The 24756-nt window shown below is 39.1% G+C and overlaps 1 protein-coding gene across 1 annotated transcript; it reads right to left on the bottom strand.

Annotated features, from left to right (window-relative positions):
• Window positions 1-566: 566 nt before the first annotated feature.
• Window positions 567-4008, bottom strand: LOC113689122 (uncharacterized). The gene is made up of 5 exons (XM_027206950.2): window positions 3331-4008; window positions 2269-3024; window positions 1354-2004; window positions 1158-1271; window positions 567-857 (listed from the first exon to the last, which is right to left on the bottom strand). The coding sequence occupies exons 1-5, from the start codon at window positions 4006-4008 to the stop codon at window positions 567-569; spliced, it is 2490 nt and encodes an 829-aa protein (XP_027062751.1).
• Between the last annotated feature and the right edge of the window lie 20748 nt (window positions 4009-24756).

The following is a 24756-nucleotide window of genomic DNA, read 5'->3' as shown; positions in this document are numbered from 1 at the left end:
ATCAAAATATCAAGAAACATGCACTTGACACTCACCAGTTTAAGCAAAATAACGTCAAAAGTTCGCCCTCGGGTTATGTCCTTGATCACCAACAAACCCTAAAAACAACCAAGATAAAGTAGTATGGTTCAACCATTCAAAACTTAGGTGAACCAAAGAAAATCCAAGTAACTACTAGTGCAAAGATGTAAATATGGTTTTGGAGTGAAAAGAGAACATTGAACCCAAGAGACATGAGTAACCAAGGAGTTCCTCATTCCAATTCATAGCTAGAATTTCCAGCAACAAATAGCTAAAAGACAACTAAGCTCGAGGTTAAAGTGAAACAAATGCAACTAAAAAGCATGCTAGAAGAAACCATCACTTTTTTTGAATTTCCAGCAACAAATAGCTAAAAGACAACTAACCTCGAGGTTAAAGTGAAACAAATGCAACTAGAAAGCATGCTAGAAGAAACTATCACTTTTTTTTTTTTTTTTTTTTAAGAAAACCACTTTATTCATCAGACCAAACTACCACAATTACAAAGAAAAAGCCGGAACACCTGACTAAGTCAACCTTTCGGGCTATCCTGCTATCTTCCTCTTGAGCGAAGGTAAGCCTGACCTATCTAATCGAATTTCCCCGTGTGCCAGCCTTGGAATCGTATTGAACTGATCATAGATGCTGACGTTCTGGCTAGGGGCCGACGCTCCCACCTTAGCCAAATAGTCTGCCATCCTATTTGCTTCTCTGTAGCAATGACTAACCCGCATCACATCCTCAACCATGCCCCTAATCTGGTCAACCTCCCTTCGTACCACCCACGGGCATTGTAGCCGTCGATGAAGAATCCCAACCAGGACAAGTGAATCGACCTAGATGTTAACATTGGTAAACCCCTTCAGCAAGCACAAGCGGAGTCCCGTTACCAAAGCCAAAACCTCTGCGCGCAGACTCGATCCCACCCCGAAGTAAACCGAGAAGGCAAAACAAAGAAACCCTGCTGCATCCCGAAGAATCCCCTCACCACCACTCACTCCTGGATTACCTTTGGAGCAACCGTTCGTGTTTAACGTTAGCATTCCTGCCTCCGACGCCTTCCACCCCACTAGCAGGAAATTGTAGCAGGGCGTCAGGTGCTGGGTCCACTCATAAAGCTAATGAAACATTTGCACCCCAAGTCTCTGGTTAAACTGTGCCTCAACCACCCCCTGCATGTCTACGAAGATGTCATGACACACCCGTGCCACGCGCATCTGAATCCCTTCGTAATGGGCTTCATTTCGAACCTTCCAGATGTACCAGCATGTAAAACTAGGAAGATCAAAGAACTAGACCTATCATTTCTCTGACCTAGGTGACAATAGCTACCAAGCTGTTAACCATGTCCGAAGCGAGAACCCTTGGCGAGTAACCCCCATAAATCCTAGCAAAATAGGTCCAGACTCCTCTTGCAACCTGCGCCTCCGAGAAGACATGTTCCAACAACTCCATCTCTCTATCATCGCAGCACACACACTTGGAGGCCAAATGGACTCCCACCCTCCACAAGGCATTAGCCAAAGGCAGTTTTCCCAACAGCAACCACAACATGAAAAAAGAAATTTTCAAAAGAATCGGTGGATGCCATACCTGAGCGTGAATCACAGAGGCATTTTGTGCCTGACAAACTTCTTGGAAGGTCGATGCCAACGTGAATCTCCCTAAAGGCATCAGTCTCCAAATCACCTCATCGCAGCCGTCTCCCGTAGGGACTGGGTGTTGTAGTATCAATTGAATGAGATCCAGCGGAATATAGTGACCAAGCAACTGGACATCCCAGACCCCATTGGAGATGAAATCCTTGAAAGTGAGGGCCGGAAACACCGTAGCCTTCAGAAAAAGGGCTCCACTGCCCAGCCAATTATCAAACCAAAAATTACAGGAGCCCCCGTTGACCAACCAAATCATGGCTAATTCCACTTGCCTACTGATGTTTAACATTCGTCTCCACGTCAGCGAGTCAAACTGCCTCAATTCCACCTAACATGGATGGAGATTCCGGTAGTACTTTGCCTGCATGAATTTTGCCCAAAGCGACGTTCTAGTTCGAAAACTCCACCATAATTTACAAGAGAAAGCCACATGTACCTCCCTGAGCCTCCTAAAACCCACTCTGCCCTCCTCTACTGGTAGACACAACTGCGCCCATCTGATCTAGTGGAATTTCTTCCCATCCCCTGAGGAACCCCATAAGAAATTTGCGCATGCCTGCTCTATTCTCTTAAAGATCGGGGCAGGACATACCGCAGCAGACAATAAATGGACCGGGATGGCTGAAAGCACATGTTTTACCAAAACAATCCTCCCTCCTTGAGATATCAACCTAGTCTTCCACGACATGACTTGATCCAGCACCGCCTGGCACATCTCCCCAAAGTACTCTGCTTTGTATCTACCCATATACAGAGGAAAGCCAAGATAGCGAATTAGAAATTCTTGTTTCCTAAATTGTGTAATCCGCTCAATGACCCTTCTCTTAACCGGGGAGAGAGTCCTATGAATCAAGTAGCCACTCTTTTGAGTATTTACCAGCTGGCCCAAAGATTGCTGATACATATCCAACACTTGCATAATTTGCTTTAAAGCCGCCACCGATCCATTAGTAAAGATGATCACATCATCCGCAAAATCTAGGTGTGTGACAATGGGGTAGTCTGTTGGGACTCTAAACCCCAGAAAACCATGCTGCACTGCCAGCGCATTCAGACCTTGCGAGAACATCTTCAAACCAATAACAAAAAGCACTAGGGATAAAGGATCTCCCTGACGTAAGCTCCTACTAGATTTGAAGTACTCGTGAGATTTACCATTGATGATAACTGAAAACCAGATATTTGAGATCAGCCTCCAGACCAGATCAATAAATCGTTCACCAAAATCGAATATACGCAGCATGGAAATAATATGCCTCCAGAATATCCGGTCATACGCCTTAGCCATATCCAACTTTAACGCTACATTCCCCCCTCTTGCCTTCTTGCCTATGGCCGAGATCAATTTCTGAGCCAACAAATAATTGTCCGTGATGGAACGACCTTTGACAAACCCCGTCTGCTGGGGGGAGATAATTCTTAGCACCACCGAGGCCAAGCAACCCACCAAAATTCTGGACAATAATTCATTGAAGAAATTGCAAAGACTAATCGGCCTGAATTTAGAGAAATCTTGGGGATTCGCAACTTTAGGAAGCAAAACAATCGAAGTGGAACTAATGAAATCTAGGCAGCTCGCTTCCACAAAAGAAACTCGCCACCACTTTGTACAGGTCCTAAGCAATCACATCCCATGCAAAAGTGAAAAATTTACCAGTGAAACCGTCTGTGCAGCAGCACTCTTCCCATCCATTGTGAACACCAGACGTCGAACTTCCTCTATGTCAGGCACCTTTGCCAACAATGAACTTTTCTTTCTTGTAACCAATGGCGGGACTAAATGCACCAACTCCCTGGGACTGGTGTCCATAGACCCTAAAAATAACTTAGAGAAATAATCAATTGCCTCCTTCGCTATGTCGTCATCCTTATCCAACCACGTCCCCTTGGAATTCTTCACCCAATGTATTGCTCTTTTTATTCGCCTTTGCTTGACCACTGCATGAAAATCCCATGTATTCCAATCCTCACTACTGAGCCATCTGACCCGGGCCTTTTGCCTCCAAAATTGTTCCTCTATTGCCAAAGCCCGATTAAGTTCCACTTGTGCTCTATGAAGGCCCTCATACTCCTCACCGGATTCATCATTTGCCAAGCCATCCTCTGCTCTAACCAACCTAGCTTCAGCTTCCTTTACCGTCGTGCCTATATTGCCAAAATGCTGTTTATTCCATTGCTGAATCGCCCTCTGGATAGCTAACAACTTTGAGCACAAAACTCGAAGCAGTGATCCTTGGACTGGAGTGTCCCATGTAGCCCGAATGACCCCAATTAAATCTAGTTTGGATGTCCATACATTCAAGAAGCGGAACAGTCGTGGTCCATTATCCATTCGCGAAGCAAACGAAATTTTCATTGAGACATGGTCCGACGGGTGTCTCGCTAGATGAACTACAAATATCGCTGAGGCCAAATCTGAGCATTCCCCATTAATGAGCAATCTATCTAATCACTTCCAGATTTGAGCCCTACCCTTTCAATTATTATACCATGTAAAACTTGAACCCGAAAATCCCGCATCAAATACCTCAGCCTGTTCCATGAATGCCAAAACTCTATCCCTTTCGACACAGAGAAAGGTCGGCCTCCTCGTTTCTCATGGGTATGGACAATAACGTTAAAATCTCCCCCAATGCACCAAGGCAGCGTACGAGGCTTATTAGCTAAAAGCTGCTCCTATACGTCCTGACGTCCCTCCACCGAACATAAGGCATGCACAAACGAAAACACCATGCGCCCCAGTAGCCACGGGTGTTGAATAGACAAAGAGATGTGCTACTCGAAGAACCCAACCACCGAGCAAATAAACGGGCAATTATAAAAAATCCATAGATTCCCCGACCCATTTATTAAAACATAATCAAATGATAATCTCATGCGAATATATTCAACTAGAGAAACATCTAATTTTGGCTCAGAGATAGCAACAAACTGAACACCATGCAGTCTAATAATGTGTTTCAATCTTCTTAAATTGGGGCTCGGGACACCCCTCTAATATTCCACAATAGCGTGTTAATCATTACGCAATACCTGAAATAAGTTATCGGTGGAAATTGAGGACCGAAGTTGCCTGTTCGATTGAAATTGAGCACGCAGACCCTTTCCCTTAGCCTTCCTTACACTCTTATTATTCCCATCGAGGGGATCAATGTTTAGCTCCCAAACAGAATTCGGTGGACTCTGATCTCGACTGACCACTAGCCTCGGCGACAAGTTGCCCTGCACCTGCGGCAGCTCCACCTCTTCCCTTTCGTCACTCGCATCGCTGTCCTCCATGGGTGCTGTCTCCGCCCTCGCGTCCAGCACAAAACAGGTTAGCTCCTTCCCATGCGAGGAACTGTTGTCGGGCTATTGCGGCGCTGCTAACACTGGACTTGCACTCCCACGCAGCATCCTCTCCAGTTGAAGGACCTGCTCAGTCACCATCGACATCATACCTTGTGCGCCAACCACATTTTCCTCCTTACGCATCTACTGAGGCACGTCCACTTGCACCTCCTCATCCCTGGTCACATTCTCGTTGCTATCAGCATGGCCAGCCCCCAGCGGATAACCCTGACCCCTAACGCTGTGATCCAGCCGCTGAGTGCCTAAGCCCTGCCGCCCAACTGGGGTTGTTGGTAATGTCTCCGCAGCCAGCGCTTCAGTCCCCGCCAATGTACCCACTTGCTGCTATTATTCTTGGAAGCCAAACCCTCTACGCTGCTGTCCTCCAATGCATCCACCATCCCCAGGCCACGGTCCTTAGTTGATCCTCCATCCACGTGAGTACCAACACCTGGTGCGGGAGCCAGACGCTGCCGAAACCACTGCAATGGCTTCTGCCTCTCCTCCTGCTGGCGGCCTAGCTGTTCCGATCGTGCTATAGGGGTTCTTAATGCGGCACTCACCCTCGTTATGACCTTGGTGCAGGCAAAATGCGCAATATTTTGGAAGGTTCTCCAGCACCAATGGCTGCCATAACCCCAGCCTATCCCCTATAGCAATTCATACCCGCCGTGGCAGCTCCATTAGCAAGTCTACCTCAATGCAAACATGGGCTATGCTTGGCCTCGAACCCACCGCTGTTGCAGCATCCATGCATAAGGGTTGACCGAGACAAGCGACAATGGAAAATAGGCACTCCTTATGAAACATGTGAATTGGATGCTTCGGCAAGGCAAACTAGATAGGGACGTCAGAAGACTCTTTATCCACATGAAAGTCTATCGACCACTTGAATACTCTCATCGAAACATCATGAATATACCAGATATTTCGCGACTATATCCGGCAATAATCGGCCTCGTTTGTCAATTGTATCAAGACATGCCGACGATCCATCAAACCCAATGAGAACTCCTCCTTCAAATCCAGTGCACGGAAGAACTTCTGCAATTCCTCCATAGCCGGATGGCCCCTAGAGAATTTACCCACAAGGGCAAATTGAAAGGGGACAGCCACTCGTTCGATGTCTTCAACGGTGAACCGCACAACCGGCTCTCTTCTATGGTGGAGGAGACAGCCTGTACCCATGGGTCCCTTTCAGTAGCAGCCGCCAACGACGCAAGGACTTGGAGGTGAACCCCAGGGCTTGTTTTGCGGCGACAATCTCTGCAAAAGAGCGAGGAGCTCTTGCTTCAGTAGTATGGGAGGCCCCCATCCCCATAGCGGAGGAGGGAGGAGCAGCCATGAGGACGAAAGCCCTAGCACCTTAACACCCTAGAAACCCTAGAGAGAGCTCACCCGAGAACCTTCACTAGGGATTTTTGAATTCAAAAATGGTTAGAAGAAACCATCACTATTCCTCTTATTTTACACATGATTTTGTTAAAATTTCAGATTATACACTATCATTAAAGTGCACTCAAAAATTACATATAACCTAAGTCCATACCAACCCAAAATCATCCCTATTATATCACTTATTTCACAAGCAAGAAGGAAAGAAAAATTTCAGCAGCACTTCCCCTATTTTTTTTTACTTTTCCATCCAAACTCAACACCTATATTCATTTTAATCCAACCTCAATCACAACCACAAGTTATAGACTATAAGTACACTTGTTTCAGGCCACAAAATCATCCAAAAATAACCAATTTCTACCTCAAAAATCAACCACAACAAAGCTGAAATTTGTAACCCTAGGCTGAAAGTTTCATCTACAAGCTGAAATTTTCCATAAGCATGCCAAATAACTTGTAAAAGCAAGAAAATTCACAAGGCAAAACTACCAAATCATGGCCAAACTCAAGCATCATATAAAAGCTAAAATTTCACAATCAAAGTTGAAATTTTTGAATCACCACTCAAACCATGAAATTTCTCATGAAAACTATCAAAATCAAGCCCTAAATCCTCTCATAAGCAAGTAACAAAAGAAAAGAGAGCTTCTTGATATAGTTACCTTAATACCCTAAGAAGAAATGGAAATCAAGTGCTTCTTTCTCCCAAATCACTCCACCAAATCCCTTAATCCACCTTAGATGTCACTTTTGATGGAGTAATTTCCAAGATTAAAAGTTAAAACTCAATATTCAAACAAGAATGGAAGTTGGAAGTTGAAGTTTTTCTCTCTTTTCTTCACTCAAAATTTTGGCCAAAGGAAGGGGAAAAGTGATAGGATTTTGGCCAATTTTTTTTTAATTAAAGGGTTAAGAAAGGTCTTAGTCAAGGTCAAAATCCAAGACTTTTGTGACAAGTGGCTTGCTATGGTTAATACTCATCCTATTGTCTCCCAAATACTAAAATATCTTGCCAATCTCTAATTATTTTTTAGCATCTTATAAAATAATATCCCTTTGAACAAAACTCCTTCTATTCTTAAAAAATTTATCGCACTTACTGCATTAGCCGGTCCTACTTTCATAATGCACTACGAACTTAACATGCACTAACTTTTACAAGAAAAATGATTTAAAACTTGACTTACTTATAAAAATATTTTGGAATTTAAGGCAATAAAGTAAAGTAAAGAAAATGTATTCGAAGAAATAAAGTAAAATAAAATAAAATAAAGAAATTTTTTCAGGCCCTCACACTCTCTCTCCCTTAAAAGAATTTCGCCCTCGAAATTCTCACCTTTGCTCGCAAAAAGTTTGATTCTATAGGGTTTTCTTTCAACTTTCCAATAGCTTTTCCTCGCCTATGATACTACCACAAAAGTGTATCTAGAGAAAAGTCTTCCTAATATAATGGCTAAACTGATATGCTAAGGAAGTTTATCAAAGATTGAAATAACTTATGATAATATACACTTGGGACTAGATAAAAAGGAGAAATCGTAACAACGAAACTGGTTTACTACTTTGGCTAGGTCTTTAAAATCAAACATTGTGCACTGGTAAACGTACTATCTTCTCTAATCAAACGGTCTTCCTTCGTTACTAACCACAAATAAAGAATCCTTGTTCAAACTCAGGAATAGTTCACAGAAATTGATTCATCAACACAGATTTAACTCCAAACAAATACAAATATTCAAGATCACCAATTAAAATCTCAGGCGCCAAGTTTAATATTGATAAGATAGAGAGTGGGATGACTTAAAAATTCACCTATATTTTTCTTATAATATCCTTTATTTTGAATAAGTTACTTTGTAATAACTTTACTACTAAATTACTCCCTCCCTAGTTGTAATAAATAATAAAATTGAGAGTTTTATCTTTTATAGTTAGGGTAAACTAAGATTTTTGCGTATTTTAGCCGTGTGATCACTTGGTAAGGTGTGTGTTCTAAATTTGGTGGTTGAGAGTGAGTTTTAGATAAGAGGAAGTGTGTAATTAGAAGTGCTATTAATAAGTTAGTGAAGCATAAGTTAAAACACAAGTACGAGCAAGTTAAGGAAAATAGGCTTGAACCGACGTGTACCGTTTGTTACCGATTGAGTACACCACTTGACCACTACTTTCTTACCCTCATTTTCTTGTTTTTATTTCACGTAATCCTCCCTAAATTACCCCTTAATCTAGCCATCTTTGTTGACTAAGGAAAATGAAAGAAAAGAAAAAAAAAGAGAGAAAACTTGGCAATGACAAGTGTCAAAGATCCAAGGGTTGGTTGACCAAATGAGTTTTCTTTCTTCTTGGTTCATTTTTCTTCATTCCCTTCTTGTGTTGGCCGAAAATTGGGAGAGAAAAACAAGAGAGAAATCCTCTAACTCCAACCTTGATCTTGCCTTGTTTGAGTTGAAACCACAAAACTAAACCGATTAAACTGGCACCAAGGAGCTAAGGAAGCTTGTTGTGGAGTTGTTTGGAGAGAAATAGCTTGGTTCTTCACTTTCTTGAAGTGTTTTGGAAGGTATAAGTCTAAAACTTCCTTTTCCTTTCTTGTTTTAGCAAAATATGGGATAGATGCCTTGAATCTTGAATTATGTTGGATGATACTCTAGCTTTTGTGAAGATTAGCGAATTTCAGCTAGGATTTGTGATTTTTCAGCTTTGATTTATGACGATTATCTCTAATATGTTGGTATTGAGCTTGAAAATGGAATTTGTGAGATGATTAGTGGCTTGATTGTGATTTTTAGCCTTAAAAGATGAACTTTCAGCTTTGTCAAGCAATTTCCAGCTTTGATGAGTAGTTTTAGGGTTGATATGCAAAATTCCAACATTTGGTAGTGAATTTCAGTTCTGTCATGTTTTTGGACTCAATTTGGGCTGCGAATTTCTCTATATTTTAGACTGAATCAGCTTTTGGACAAAACATGAAAGTTATAGAAAATTGAGTTAAATTTTGACTTACAAAATTTCAGATCAATTGGATCATTTTAGCTCATGATTTGGCTAGAGCACTCCTGACTGCGCAAAACCTCTAATTTTCTTGACCTGTTTTTAATGTGCTTCTGACCGTCCATTTTTTACCCTGAAAATTCGAGAACTGGATGTCAATGTCTTCATAGGAAATGTAGGTCTATGTCTTATCTTCGAAACGCCATAAAATATACCTTGATCCGATCTTCCTGGCTACAGTTATGACCAAAACCCCGAAGGATGACAAATCTTCCATTTATAAGTTCTTCTTTGAACTGGTTTTCAGCTTTGGTCCATGGTGATAAGTTATTATTTAGTTTGTTTAGTTGGTTTTGAGGCCTTGAATAGATGCATGTGGTTGATTATCACTTGTGGTTAGATTGGAGGTTTGTTGGCTTGTGAATCCAAGTTGTACTTGGATGGAAAAATGGATAAATACAAAGGGCATGCTACCCAAATTTTCGCTCGAGGGTTAGACGAGTGAACTCGAGACTTGAGCGATGACTCGAGATTGAAGTGAACTTCAATTGTTTATGGTATTCTAGTTTCTTTAGTAAGAGGTATTTAAACTGAAATTTTTGTCGAAACTCATACCCTTTAAAAAGTAAAAGTAGCGACCCTTAAAAATATGATTTTCTTGATTTTCCATACCAAGTACGACTTCCAAAGTATAAACCACTTCTTTATCGAAACTAAAAGAGCGAGCATGAATTTTCTAGAGTTTGATAAGCCATATGACTACTACTTAAATAAGTTTCATTTACTTGATTTTTTTGAAGCGAAACTCCTATGTTTCGAACCCTAGTGGATTTTAAACTCTTAAATGATATTTTATCGCAGATTTGGATTCCAACCAAGGAGTTGTATCTGAGCATGATTTTGACAAGTACTAAGTCTTTGGTGAGTGCTTCCAAGTACATGATTGAACATGATACTTGATTTAAATACTTGATATTTGATTGGTTTGGTTAGGCGAATGTGTATTTTATCGCACTTGACCTAACTCAACTAAACACGTGATATCTCATCATGCATGTACAAGTAACTTGATTTGCATGTTACTGGTAAATTGACTTGAAATACTTGAAATGTGTAGAAATGTGACATGCTTGGCATTATTTGTGACTTGGTCAAGGCTAGGCGAGTGTGCCCTTATTTGCACTCGTCCTCCCCTTCTTGAATCATCTTGTACTTGCTTGAACTTGATTAACTTGTACTTGAGTTTGTACTTGTGCTTGACTTGTAAGTGCTGAGCGGCAGCATGTACCACACTCAATCCGAGTAGGAGGTGCCTCTCATTCTCTCTCCGTACTTTTGTCTTAATTAAGTCGATTGGAGATGTTATCTTATCGACTATACTCACTTCTTGGGGACCCAAACCCCACTGGCTAGTTAATCGAATCGAGTCGATAAGGGCTTCGTCGATTAGATAACGAACCATGGGTATCTAGTTTTGTCCAGTGGAGTGTTATCTCCTCGACTAATCGGTATGCTCGAGTATTACCATACGTGTTTATCTTGTCATTTGGGCCTGGTATGGGGGTTGATTGGTGGACGGAGATTGAAGTTAAAGTAGTGTACTACTGGACTGATTACTTTACTTGAAAGTTGACGGAGTGTCAACTACTACTTGATCAAGTTATGGTGAAGTAACGGGAATTTGACTCTTGAGAGCTATTTGTATCCTTATACTTTGAAATGATTATTACTTGTCGTGTTATTGTTTCTTTTATGAACTTTTACACTCGCTTATTTTAAGAGTTCAAGTTTTACATATAGCCAACTTGCTACTTGGGTCTGCATGAAGTTTTGGAACCTCATTGAGTTTCAACTCACTCTATTTCGTTAAATTTGCTTTCCTTATAGGGGGTACGAGTGAGGGCATGAAACTGGAACAGGCTAGCATAGTCTAGTTTTGAAATTTTTGCGATTGCACTCGTGCTAGTACTCAGTTAGGGTTGAATGTATCTGGAATTCATAGCTTTTGTTATATTTGAGATTGTATGAATATTTGGAATAAAGATGAATGTACATGTACGTTCCAAACTTGGGAACTGTTATTCCGTTTACTCTTGAGGTTGTGAACTATTTTATTTGAAGTGAGTGAGTGAGTCCTGGCGAAAGTTGGGCAGACGGTCTGCTAAACCCTGGGGCATGCCCTAGGGGAAGGTGGGGTCATCACAAGTGGTATCAGAACTCTTATCGATCTCGTGCTGGGAGAGGGTTCACGGACTGTGGAGATTGGTTTGTTAAATATGGAACAAATGTCTATTGTTGGGGACATTAGATATGTATGTTGGGTAGGAATCTCAAAAGTGATTGATTTCCTCTTGAAACTAGCTAACTCGAGTGGTGAATTATCATATTTTCGGATTCTTGTACTCGAGTATCAAAGAGTGATACTTTTATGATAAGTCGATATCCCGAATAATATTAGGATAAGTCTGGTTGGCGAAAGGCAAAATACGGGGAATGCGAATAGTCTGGAGTTGGAAGATATTAAAGATATTAGTGAAATTTGGGACCTTTATTATTCAAATGTACATATCTGGTTGTACGTGTTCGAGTTTTGATTAAATATGGTGCTTGAGTAATACTTGGGGTTAATGTCCCATAGGGTATGTGACTATATATATAAGGAGAGTGTTTTATTTTAAATGTGCTATATTATTTTCATTTTATGATTTGAAATTGCTTTGATCGAACTTTATAGCTCCTTTCTTTTTCTTATATCTATATAGTGTATCGTTTTTCAAAAGAGGAATGGAGGTGTAGACACTAAAATTTTATTTAATTCAATTTTAGCTTTATTTTTTTATTATTCTTGTTTTATTTTAGTTTATTTTATTTGATTAAATGATAGTTAGTATTTATTTTTGCTTATTTTTACAAATTAGGTTCATAATTTTTAAGTTATTTTTGCATTAAAATTTTGAAAAGGAAATTTTTCACAAAAATATGTTTTAATCATCTTAGATTTGATTTCTTTAAAATAAATAAAAATTTTGCAATGCAATTTCAATTAGGAATTAGCTTTTTCTTTGTTTACCTAAATTGATTTTTGAAAAATAAAAATATAATAAATAAATAAAGATAAAAAAAGGGATAGGTAGAGGCCATGCACCATGGCAAGGTAGGGTGCATGCAAATAGAACAAGTATCCTCATTTTATCGACACCACATGCAAGGAGGGGAGTAGGTGGCAAGACACTTGGAAGCCTAGGAACATTTGGAAACAAAAAGAAAAAAATAACAAGGAACAGGGAGAAGGAGATGTGTGACGACCCCACTTCTCCTTAGGGAGCACCCCATGGTTTCGGCATACTGCCTGCCTAACTCTCGTCAGGGCTCAATACGAGTCAAATTTAAACTTAAAGGTAATCAACCATTAATAAAAGTCAATATAAAGAAAAGTCGCTTTCTTATATAATCATTTGAGTCTTACATCGCAAAGTTTCCAAAAGGTACATCAAATTTTTTCAAAAATACAACCACCATAAGTTGACTAATTAAATACATCCATAATTGTACCAAAATAAAGTCAAGACAGCTTCTCCAAAATCTTTCCATTCCGAACCCCTGTTAAGGAAAACAAACTAATGGGGTGAGCTAATGTTCAGTGAAACCAAGAAAATCATGCAAGTACGTAATAGAGCAAGTATAAGAGTGCATGGTACCTTATGGTGTAGAGCTTATGTTTCTCAACTTAGTAGTCTTCGATTGATTGTTCTCTTGGGGATTCGTTGTGCGCTATATCGGGTTGGCGAGAGTTGGGCAGGCGGTCCGCCGAACCCTTTGGTTCACCTTAGGGTGAGGTGGGGCTGTCACATTCTCACATAACTTGATGTTACAGGATTTTCCCTCAATTCTCAAATAGCCTTTTCCTTACTCATGGTACTACCACAATTTACCTAGAGGGAAAATGTAAGGATCGAAGACAACCTAAGAGGGGGGTGAATTAGGTTTTCTAAAAACAGTTAAGATATAGGTCACTCTTTTTCAAACCTATCCTTCTTTTCTCAAAAACCACTCAATGGATCAGTTTACAAGAAGGCACAGGTATTCGTGAGATGAAGAGGTGAACAGTTTATATAGTAAAGTTATAAACGAGAGTAGAGGAACAAACCAAGTTTCAAACTCCACTTGAGTTTGAACAACACTTTATATAGCAAGCTACTTCAAGTTGAACAATCTTGCAACCAATTTCTTGTGTACAAGGGAAGGATCACTTCCTCCTTGCCCCAAACCTCACTTGGTCAAGCAAAGAAGTTTTACAATCACTCGGATAACCCTCACAATGCTACACTGTTGAAGAAGTTGTGTCGCACTTGAAAAGCTACTAGAAAATTGCACAAGTTGAGAATACAAATGTTCTTTGGAGTATTCTAACACTTGAATCCCTCAAGATTTTATGTAGATTTAATGTGCAAAAGTTGTTCTGAGGTGGTTGATTTTATTCTTTTTATAGGAGACCAAAAAATTTTTCAATTAATGCTGTCAACGGATAGAAGGCATCTGAAGAGTCAACTAGTCGTTGGTGCTGTCGGACGTCCGATAGTCAGTTTTTATGGGTCCGAGCGAGGTCAGTGAGTTCAAGAAATTTTCTTGAACCTCTTAGGACGTTCGATCCCCTCTCACCATGCGTCCGAGGGTAAGATGCAGACTTGGAGGTTCCTCTTCAATTCTTTCGAAAGGCCGATGCGTCCAATGTGTTGCGTTCGAAGTGTAGCAACGCTTGTCGGACGTTCGATGCTCAGGTGTTGAGCGTCCGATCGTGATCAGTAATCGTAGAAGCCCTGGTTTGTCTTCTTCGGACGTCTGAGTCTGAGTTCTTCATACGTCCGAAGTTACTCAATGGATGTCGGACGTTCGATACTCTCCTTTTGTGCGTCCGACATCTTCCTCAATACTTTTCACCTTTTTTGATCTTCTCTTTGCTTTAAGTCCTCAGACCTGTTTAGTGCCATTTTTGAAAAGAGTCTCTACAAAAAGTATTAGTAACATCCGTTTATTTTGTAATCATCAAAAGATATGAATTGAGATAAACAATCTCTCCCTTTTTGATGATGACAAAACGCTTGGATAGAGCAAAAATGAAAAGTAAAAATACGAGTTGGCATAACAACCCCTAACGAAGTGCATGAATATACGAAAGCTCCCCCTAAAACTGACACCCCTTAACTAATTTCTTTACACCATCAGTGCTAATCCGGGTTGATCCATTTCTCCCCATTTTTGTCATCACAAAAATAGGTATACCATGTCTGATCAATTTTGATACCAGCAACATCAGATAACATCAGCACGATCCATCAGAAACATTAGCAACAAGAAATTTGACAACAAAGATTTTTCAATCAGATAATATCACCAAATCTGGAATCATCAGAAACATTCATTCATAACAAACACATCCATTCACATCAGATAACATCGGAAACACTTAGTCATAGCATTCATAAACAGTAGAAAACATCCAATTGTACAGACCAGAAGTACAACTCTTAGTACAAAAGTTTTGCATACGAAAAGTTTTGCAGTGCAAAAGATGAACTATAGTCCTAAAAATAAAGTGCAGTGACCTAGTAGTGCCTAGATAGTGATTTTAGATGATCCAGGCCTCCTCTTGGTCAGACGAAACTGTTCAGGAGCCACTTCTTCCTCAGTTTCTTCATCGTCTTCTTCATATGCCTCCTCAGTAGCTGGAGCCTTGTCTTTATCCTTGGGCTGAGAGTTGGAAGCTGGTGTGGCCTTAGTACCAATAGTTGGCCCTGTGGGCTCAGGTCTTGGCTCTTTTTGATGAGCATTTCATTGTTTTCAGATATTGGAGGCACAAGGAAGTTCCTTTTTTCAATGAAGAAGATTGTTGGGTAGGGGTCATGGTCATCATGAGACCATCTTCAATAAGCATAACATGTTGTTTGAGGTCTTCAAGCAAGGAGATGACCTCAGAATTGGAAGAGAGGGACTTGCTGGTAGACTTTCTAGGATGAATGGTGAAAGGAGAGATATAGTCTGACTGATCACGTGGAATCCTAGGAGTGACAGGGGTTTCATGAAAGTTTTTCCTTCTAGATTCAGCCACAGTATCCTTATAGCACCAATGGCCATAAAAAAATCTTAAGTTCTTTCTTTAAAAATAAGTTTTTGAGAAAACTGTTGAAGCACTGTCTTTGGATGATTTTTCAGAAAAAGGTATTTCAAAATGGGTAAAGATATGGGTCAGAAATTTTCCATAAGAAAGCTTCCTATGACTGTCCAGAGCTAATTTTGAGCAGAAACTTGCACATCACAAATCCAAAGTCAATGCGGATTTTTTCAACAAAACAGTAGAAAAGGTAGAGTTCCATTTTGTTTGCATCTGTTCTGTGACCATTAGTTGGCGCCAACAGATTTGAGATGATGGTGAAGATGATCAGATTCTGGGGACTGAGATCACCTAATCTTGCCTCAGCAGGAGTATTGAAGTGGGTTTAAAAATAGGTCATGAGTTTAGCATTGTAAAAATGATGGTAGACAGAAGGAAATTCCTCATACGAAAAGAAATTTGTAATTTTTCCTTCGTAACCATCTTCAATTTTTGTTTTCAAAATGTAATTTACAATGTCAGGTGTTAATGTGATGTTCACAGAGTTGATCCTAGAGATGAGTTCCGTGTGTGAGCTTCCCTTTCTAAGATTAGCAAAGAATTGATAAAGCATGTTAGGGTAAAAGGTATTAGGAAAGGTCAGAAGATGAATCCATTTTTGGAATTCAAACAGCTTAATAACAAGTTCAAGATCAAACTTACGAAATTCATAGGGAAGGATGAGTCTTTGGGTGATGAACCCTTTTTGAGAGACCAACTCAAATTTGTCTCTAGTTTCATTATCAATGAATTTTGGGAGTGGAGTGGGTTCTATTGCGGGTTGAGATATTGGATCCTTCCCAGAACGTTTCCCTTTCGAGGTTTGTGTGGCAGATGACCCAACATTTTGAGGCTCAGTCCTTGTCCTTGAAAATTTTCTGGTGGAGGGTTCAGGTGTTTGCTGATTCTCAGCAATGTTTCATTCATTCTGCTGATCATTAGAGGGATCAGCAGATTGTTTTTTCTTGGATTGGAGAGTGCTCTTCCTTTTTGCAGTTCTTTTTCTTTTACCAGATGACCTTGTGACAGTTTCATCATCCTGGGTAGCCCGTTCTGGTTCCTCATTTCCACCAACTGTATTTCCTTCAGAGTTCTACTCTTCCGTCTGCATATCAGATGGTTCAGCAGTTGGAGAAACCTTTTTTCTTTGGACAGTTTGCTTCACCTTACCACCACGGGTCACAATCTTCTTTTTAGATGCTTTGGTAGACGGTTCCACAATTTCAATGTCCTTATTTCCAAGTCTAAAAGACCGTCCGGCACTAGTAGATCCTCCTTTGATTCTAACCATGATGTAATGTGGATGTGTTTTTGATGCAGAACGTAATGTATAGAGGAAGAATACAGTATGAGCAAACAAAAATGCACTGAAATGCCGCAAGGAGAGAGTTATGAGAAGTTAGGGTATTGCATGTGAATTGAAAACTATGGGATAGTTAGGGGTTAGGAGTGATTTTTATGGGTGGTTAACGGGCAATAGAGGTGTAATAGTGTTGGTTGAGTCAATTTCTTGGAACTTGATTTGAGGAGAGAGGAATTTGAATTTTAAATATGAGAGGAAACTGAAAGGTTGCGTCCGAGACCGTGGAGGAAAATGAACTGAGAAAGATAGGTAACTGCCTTATAAGGCTCAATTTTTTGAGTGTCGGACGTCTGAACGAAGTGAAGTATCCGACACAACCGTCCGAACCAGTGCTTTTCTGAAACGGGACGAAGAACATTGTTGGACGTCCGTTCCAATTCATCGGACGTCCAATAAAGAACGAAATTTAGAATATTTTTTCTGAAACGCCCAGTTTTGTTCTCAAGAACACAAATTGATCCAGTGGAAGAGCTTTTGTGAGGATATCAGCGATTTGATCTTTAGAACAAACAAACTGAACACAGATTACCCCCTTGGAGACAAGATCGCGAATGAAATGATGCTTTATATCTATGTGCTTAGTCCTAGAGTGTTGAATGAGATTTTTTGTCAGATTAATTGCACTAGTGTTGTCACAGTACATAGGTACACATTCATATTTTAAACCAAGATCATTCAATGTGTTTTTTATCCATAACAATTGAGCACAACAAGCACCAGCAGCAACATATTCAGCTTCAGTAGTGGACAATGAGATAGCATTTTGTTTTTTACTAAACCAAGATACTAAGCAATTTTCAAGAAAGTTGCATATACCAGTAGTATTTTTTCTATCTATTTTACAACCACCGAAGTCAGCATCAGAGAATCCACATAAAGGAAGTTCATGATATTTTGGATACCACAAGCCAAAGTTTAAGGTTCCTTTAAGATATCTATGAATTCTTTTTACCGCATTCAAGTGTGATTCCTTTGGACAGGATTGAAATCGAGTACATAAGCATACAACAAACATAATATCAGGCCTACTGGCAGTTAAATAAAGTAAACTTCCAATCATACCTCTATACTTCTTTTCCTCTACTTTTGTACCTTCTTCATTTTTGTCAAGTTTGGTAGATGTGCACATAGGTGTTCCAACAGGTTTTGAGTTCTCCATTCCGAATCTTTTCAGCAGCTCCTTGGTGTATTTTGTTTGATTTATAAACGTTCCATCTCAGGTTGGAACCACTTGGAGTCCAAGGAAGAAGTTTAATTCTCCCATCATGCTCATTTCAAATTCTTTTTGCATGATGTTGGAAAAGTCCTTGCACAAGCTCTCATTAGTAGCACCAAATATGATATTATCCACATATATTTGCACAATTAAAAGATCTTATGAGTTTTGTTTTGTGAAAAGTATAGTATCTACAATGTCCCTTTTAAAATTATTTTCAATCAAAAACCTACTCAAACGTTCATACCATGCTCTAGGAGCCTGTTTTAATCCGTATAAAACTTTTGAGAGTTTAAAAACATGATCTGGATAAGATTCATTTTCAAAATCAGGAGGTTGGTCAACATAGACTTCTTGATCTATAAAGCCATTTAAGAGGGCACTTTTAACATCCATTTGAAATAATTTAAAATTCTTGAAACATGCGAATGCTAGAAACATTCTACTGGACTCCAGCCTAGCTACAGGTGCAAAGGACTCATCAAAGTCTATTCTCTCTTCTTGAGTGTATCCCTTAGCCACCAGTCTGGCCTTATTTCTAATAACCTCCCCTTTATCATTTATTTTGTTTCTAAAAACTCACTTTGTGCCAATGATAGGATGGTCTTGTGGTCTAACAACCAGGGTCCAAACCTTGTTTCTTTCAAATTGGATTAACTCTTCTTCCATAATTAAAATCCAGTGCTCATCATTCAATGCATCAACAACATTTTTAGATTAAAAGTGTGATACTAAAGCAAGATTATCTACCAGGTGTCTAGAGGAACAAGTTCTAACCTTTTCAAATGGATCACCAATTATAAGCTCCCTGGGATGGTTCTGGACAAATTTTCAGGTTCTTGGAAGATCATTAGGAGTAGTGGTATCTCTGTCATTCACTTCTCCAGCTGGACTGTGTTGAGTATCAGTATTCTTTAAATCAATTTCTGGTGAATCAGAGCCATGATGATTGATTGCTAACTTCTTTAATTCTTCTTGTACACCTGTATCATCATCTTCATCACAACTCATGGAAATGTCACCATTAGATTCATCAAAAGTAATGTGTATCGCCTCCTCTATAACTAGTGTTCTACGATTATAGACTCTGAAACCTCTTTTGTTTTCACAATATCCCAATAAAATTTCCTCATCAGATTTCTTGTCAAACTTTTCAAGATGTTCCTTGATGTTCAAAATGAAACATTTACAACCAAAGACTTTAAAGTAACCAACAACAGACTTTTTGTTAAACATGAGCTCATAGGAAGTTTTGTTCAAAATTGATCTTAAAAAAACTCTGTTCATGGTATAACAGGCTGTGTTTATGGTTTCGGTCCAAAAATACTTTGGTAAATTGCATTCACTAAGTATGATTCTAACAGCCTCTTGAAGAGTTCTATTTTTTCTTTCTACAATTTCATTTTGTTGGGGGACTCTAACAATAGAGAATTCATGTGTAATGACATTATTATCACAAAAATCTAGAAAGCCACAAAAACGAAATTCAGTGCCATTATCACTTCTAATTTTGATAATTTTCAAGCCAATCAAATTCTGAACTTTAGTAAACGGTGATACGAAATTGTTAAAAGCATCATCTTTATGTGCAAGAAACATCACCCATGTATATCTGGAATAATCATCAACAACAACAAGACAAAATCTCTTACCACCAAGGCTTGTATTTGTGTAGGACCAAACAGATCAAGGTGTAAAAGTTCTAGTGGCTTTGAAATAGAAACACATTTCTTGGGTTTAAAAGATACCTTGACTTGTTTTTCAAATTGGCAAGCATCACATATCCGGTCCTTTTCAAATCTGATTTTTGGGAGACCTCTAACAATATCTTTTTTAGAAATTTCTTTTAACAAATCCATATTGAAGTGACAAAGCTTTCTATGCCATAGCCATGGGTCCTCATTTGCTACTTTGAGACATTTGAGATAGGATGAATCAATTTTTTCAAGAACAACTACATAGATATCATTAACTTTTTTTCCCTTGAAAATAGTGTTGAACTTTGAATCAAATATGAGATATTCAAGCTTCTTGAACAATACAAACAGATTTCTATCACACAATTGGCTAACACTTAATAAATTGTAGCTCAGATTGTCAACAAGAAGGGCATTGTGGATAAAGGTTTGACCATTCTTACCAACATCACCAATACCAACAGTTTTGGCTTTGTTATCATCTCCAAACGTTACCTTTCCACTTGCTTTTGGCTTGAGTTTAATGAATTGTGATGCATCACCAGTCATATGTCTTGAACATTCACTATCAATGAACTATTTTGATTCTTTAACAATGTTATCCAGGTTCACCTACACACAGACCCACAAGATAATACTTGGTACCCTTTACATGTTGGGTCCTTGAGAGTTAGGATTATGTCTAACCATTCACATGCATCTTATGCCATTTCTCATGTTTTTCTTAACATAACAATTGCTATTTATGTGACCAAATTGACAGTAAAAGTTGCATACTGTTATTGGATCAATCAAATGAACAGATTTAATGAATCTGACTTGCCTTCTCTTATGGATAGCAAAATCATTTGCATTTTGATTCAGCCTTATTTGATGAGTGTTAAAGTGAGGTTCAGTGTCATTCTTTTTAAAACGGTTCTGTTTCATATGATACAACAATTGACATAAATCATCCATCCTTTTTCTTAGGCTGCATTGTTCACTTCTGAGCATGTCACAGAACTTTTTCTTTTTGTTAAGTTCAGCAAGCACATCAGTTTCAACCATTTTCAGGTTCTCATTTTCAAGCTTAAGACACTTGTTTTGTTGAAAAAGATTTGCATTGTCTTGTATTAAAAAGTTAATTTTCTGCTTTAGTTCCTTGTTTCTAATATAGGATTCTTTTAAGCTGTTATGCATTTTTTCTAGAAAAGAATTAACATCAACATCAGACTCACTATCACTATCAGTTTAATAGTTACACTGGGTTACCTCTTCATCTCCAATGGCTATGAAAGCCACTTGGGCAGATTCCTCTTCTTCCTCAACTTCACCTTCTGAGTTGCAATCATTTCAGGTGATTTGGAAATTGTTGAACTTTGGTTTTCGTTCAACCTTGTTCTCCTTCTTTTTCTTCATTGGACACTCATTTGCATAGTGTCCTGGTTGGCCACATTCGAAACACTTATCAGTCTACTTCTTGTTGAACTCCAGTTTTTCTTTGTTTCTGAAGTCATTAGACTGATTTGGAAAGGAATTGCTGGATCCACCTTTTCTGAATTTTCTCTTGTTGAGTATTCTTTTGAAGTCTCGTGTGATGAGTGCAATATCACTGTCATTACCTTCCAAATAATTTTCATCCTGTGAGGCTGTTTCATTTTCGTCTTGTGACTGTAGACACCAAATTTTTGTTTTTAACTTTATTTGTTTAATTAATTTAATTTTAACTTTATTTGTTTCGATTTTAGGGTTTTCATTTCATTTTATTTTATTATTGTTATTTATTTTATTTATTGTTCTAGTTTATTTTTGTCTTCATAATTAAATTCCAGAAAAAAACAAAAAGGAAAGAAAAAAGTGAAAATGACAAGTGGGACTGCATGCACTTGGACAAGTGTCTTTTCTATGTTCTAGACAACTAAGTACCTAAGGGGTGAGGTGTTAGGGACATTTGGGGAAGTTAAGGAATTTTTGGGGGCCAAGGTAGAATTTTGTGAGGGCTAAAATAAAAACAAGGAAAAACGGAAGAAAAAAAAGAGACTGAAAAAAAGAAAAAGGGCCAAGAAGGATAGGGCAACGGACAACTAGAGAAGGGAGCGGCGGCTAAAAGAGAGCTAAAGAGAGACTATCGGACATAGAAACAAAAGGGGGAAAACCAGAAAAACAGAGGCGGACGGCTGCGAAGGGAAAAAAGGGGGTGAAAGAGGAAACAGAGGGAAGAGGATTGCAACGTCTGGGTTTGGGGGCGGAGAAAAACAGAAAAAGAAAAAACAGAGGGCAAAAACAGGGCAAGGCAGCGGAAGAAATGGGGAAGGAGCTACAGCTGAAACAGAAAGGCCGAGGAAGGCCGAGAGGGGTTTGGGGGCTCGAGGAACAGAGCAAAAAGAAAAACAGAACCAAAGAAAGTCTGAAAAACAGAGGGGAAGAAAAGGGGTCTGAGCGAGGAAGAAAGAAATCTGGAAAAAGAGATTGCCGAACGGAATCCACCAGTTCGCGTCTGCTGCCGCTGCTGTCCGCCATCGCCACCAGCCGCCTGCCCAAGAACCGGAGCCACCACCACCAGAACCCACCGTCACCGCCAGCGAAGCTCATTGAGAGGCCATTGTAAGTTGGTTTTCTCCTTTTCAGTTCAGTCTTCATTCAACGGACAGAAAGTTTTTAGAGTATGTTTGCCGGGGTATGCCATGAGCATGTTGTCTCAATTTCATGTTGGTTGTTCGAATACACGTGCTTTGTATGTTGATTGGACTGGAATTTCTGAGTCTCTGACAAATTTCTGGGTCAATTATAGTTTAAATGCATCAAAGAATCAATGAATTTTCTAATACTTCTAATCTGTTCGACGAAATGCCTGAGCTGAAAATTCTTATTGGAGGATGCCTTGTTTACATTTTCGTGTGGAGAAACCGTTTGAGTTGGCCGATTCGCGTCCTTACGCTTAAGAAACTTTGCTGAATTGTTGTCTTCCATTTCTCTATTTCTCACGTTTCGGGATTGAATGAACTCGAATTGAATTTGTGTGACTTTCGTGTTGATTATAAAGGGCCAGAATTAAAACTGTTTCTTTTCGGATTTGCTCTGGTTATAAGAACAAAAATGGCGAATTGATGTTTGAGAAGAAGACCGTTGGTCTGCAATCGTAATTGTGGCCCTTCCATTCTGCTTCTTGGTAATCTAACCCCAAAGTTTTAAAACTTCACAATTCGACCTCAAAGCTTTTATCAATCCTTCAGATAAGTCCTCGTATGAATTGTTTTTTTTTGAACCCCAAAAATGGAAGAGTTGAATTTATTTCATCCTTTTAGATATTACTCATCTTTAATCTTTTTAAGCAGTCTTTTGGGGTAGATTAATTCTTGTTTTTAGGTCATAATTGTGGCTTAAATAATTTTAGTTGATTTGTTATCTTGTTGGGCCTAAACTTATGTTTGGCTAAAGATATTTGGCTGGGTTTGTGTAAGAGGGTTCAATTTATTTTTGGGTTTTTGGTTTGGGCCAGAGAATCATGACCCATCTGTTTGGTTGGCTAATTTTGGGCCAAAATAGTTAAACTAGCCCATCTGTTTTTGCTTGGGTTTTCGGTTGGGTTAGGAAGGGTTCGGCCCAGACGAACAAATAAAATGGCCCATTCCCTTTTGTTCTGAATTTCCATTGGGTTGGGAAGCTTTGGCCCAAACAAATAAAGGAAATGGTCCAATGGTTTGGTCCATTAAGAAACCAGGAATTGTATTTGCAGATCAGTCCCTGTACTTTTCTTTAATTTCACCATGGCTCTACAAACATTCGATGCTTTCAATTAAGTCCCAGGTTTAATTGCAAATGGGTCCCTAAACTTTATTTTTCTTTAATTTTGACCCCAAACCTTTGTTAATGTTTGCAATCAAGTCTCTTATTCTTTTTACTTCTTAAATGTGGTTTGTTGACATGATTTAATTGATTCAAATTCATGTTTATTTTTATCCTTTGTGATTATTTGCCAAATAAATTGGTACCTTGACCTTTTCTTTTATTTTGGAGGATAAATAAGCGACTTCACTCCATTAGGGCTCTAATTCAAGGGAGGTACACCCTAATCCCTTATTTCTTACTATATTTGACTCTACGTGCCTTATGTGACTTTACATGTTTGATTTTATGCGTCTTGAATGTTTTTATTCATTTCATTTATTTATTTACTTTATGGGCTTTGTACATTTATTTTAGTTCGAATTGATTATTTGATGGGCACTCGAATACCAAATTTGTAATAGTTAGGTATTTGTTATTTAATTCATTTCCCTTTTAGATTGTAATAGGGCCTCCCCAAGTGTAATAGTTAGGGGTTCCTTTACTTCATTGCCTTGCGTAATTTGCATGCCTATGTGTTATGTGTTACTTGCTTTAATTAGGTTCTTGCATCTAGTCAAGCATGCTAAGTGTTATGTGCTATGTGTTTATAGGTGATTCACATGTCTACTCGCTTTCCATAGCCATGAATGAATGTGATGAATGAATGTACGTTTCCACTAGTCCAATGCTAGTAGGAATTCATAGAATGGGCTAGTCCAACGCTAGACCCTTGGGGATTTCTCTCGTGAGTCCATGCTTGCATGTTTCACTTCATTTCATGCATTTTTCTTAGTTTTTATCATTTGGCATGCTCATCGAACCCCTTTTCCCCTCATTTTAGGATTTTTGCATCTCATGCTAGTTATAGGGTACATTTGCCTGAGTGTCCCCTTTCGATAAGGGAAACGAGCGAGTGTGGCTACAAAATAGCCTTAGCACGCTAGTTATCCTTTCTAATCAAAGGGAAAATTAAAGTCACAAAGTTAGGACTCCCCGTTCCCGTCTTGATGCATTCCTATAGGATTCATGCATTTTACTCATTCGCTATCACATACACTTCTACTTTATATTCTAACCCTTTTTCCACATTCTCATTTCACACTACTTTTGCACGTTTTCACTCAACCACT

The sequence above is a fragment of the Coffea arabica genome, chromosome 5c (assembly GCF_036785885.1).
Source record: "Coffea arabica cultivar ET-39 chromosome 5c, Coffea Arabica ET-39 HiFi, whole genome shotgun sequence".
Taxonomy (NCBI): Eukaryota; Viridiplantae; Streptophyta; class Magnoliopsida; order Gentianales; family Rubiaceae; genus Coffea; species Coffea arabica.
This window is presented reverse-complemented; position numbering and strand designations above follow the sequence as displayed.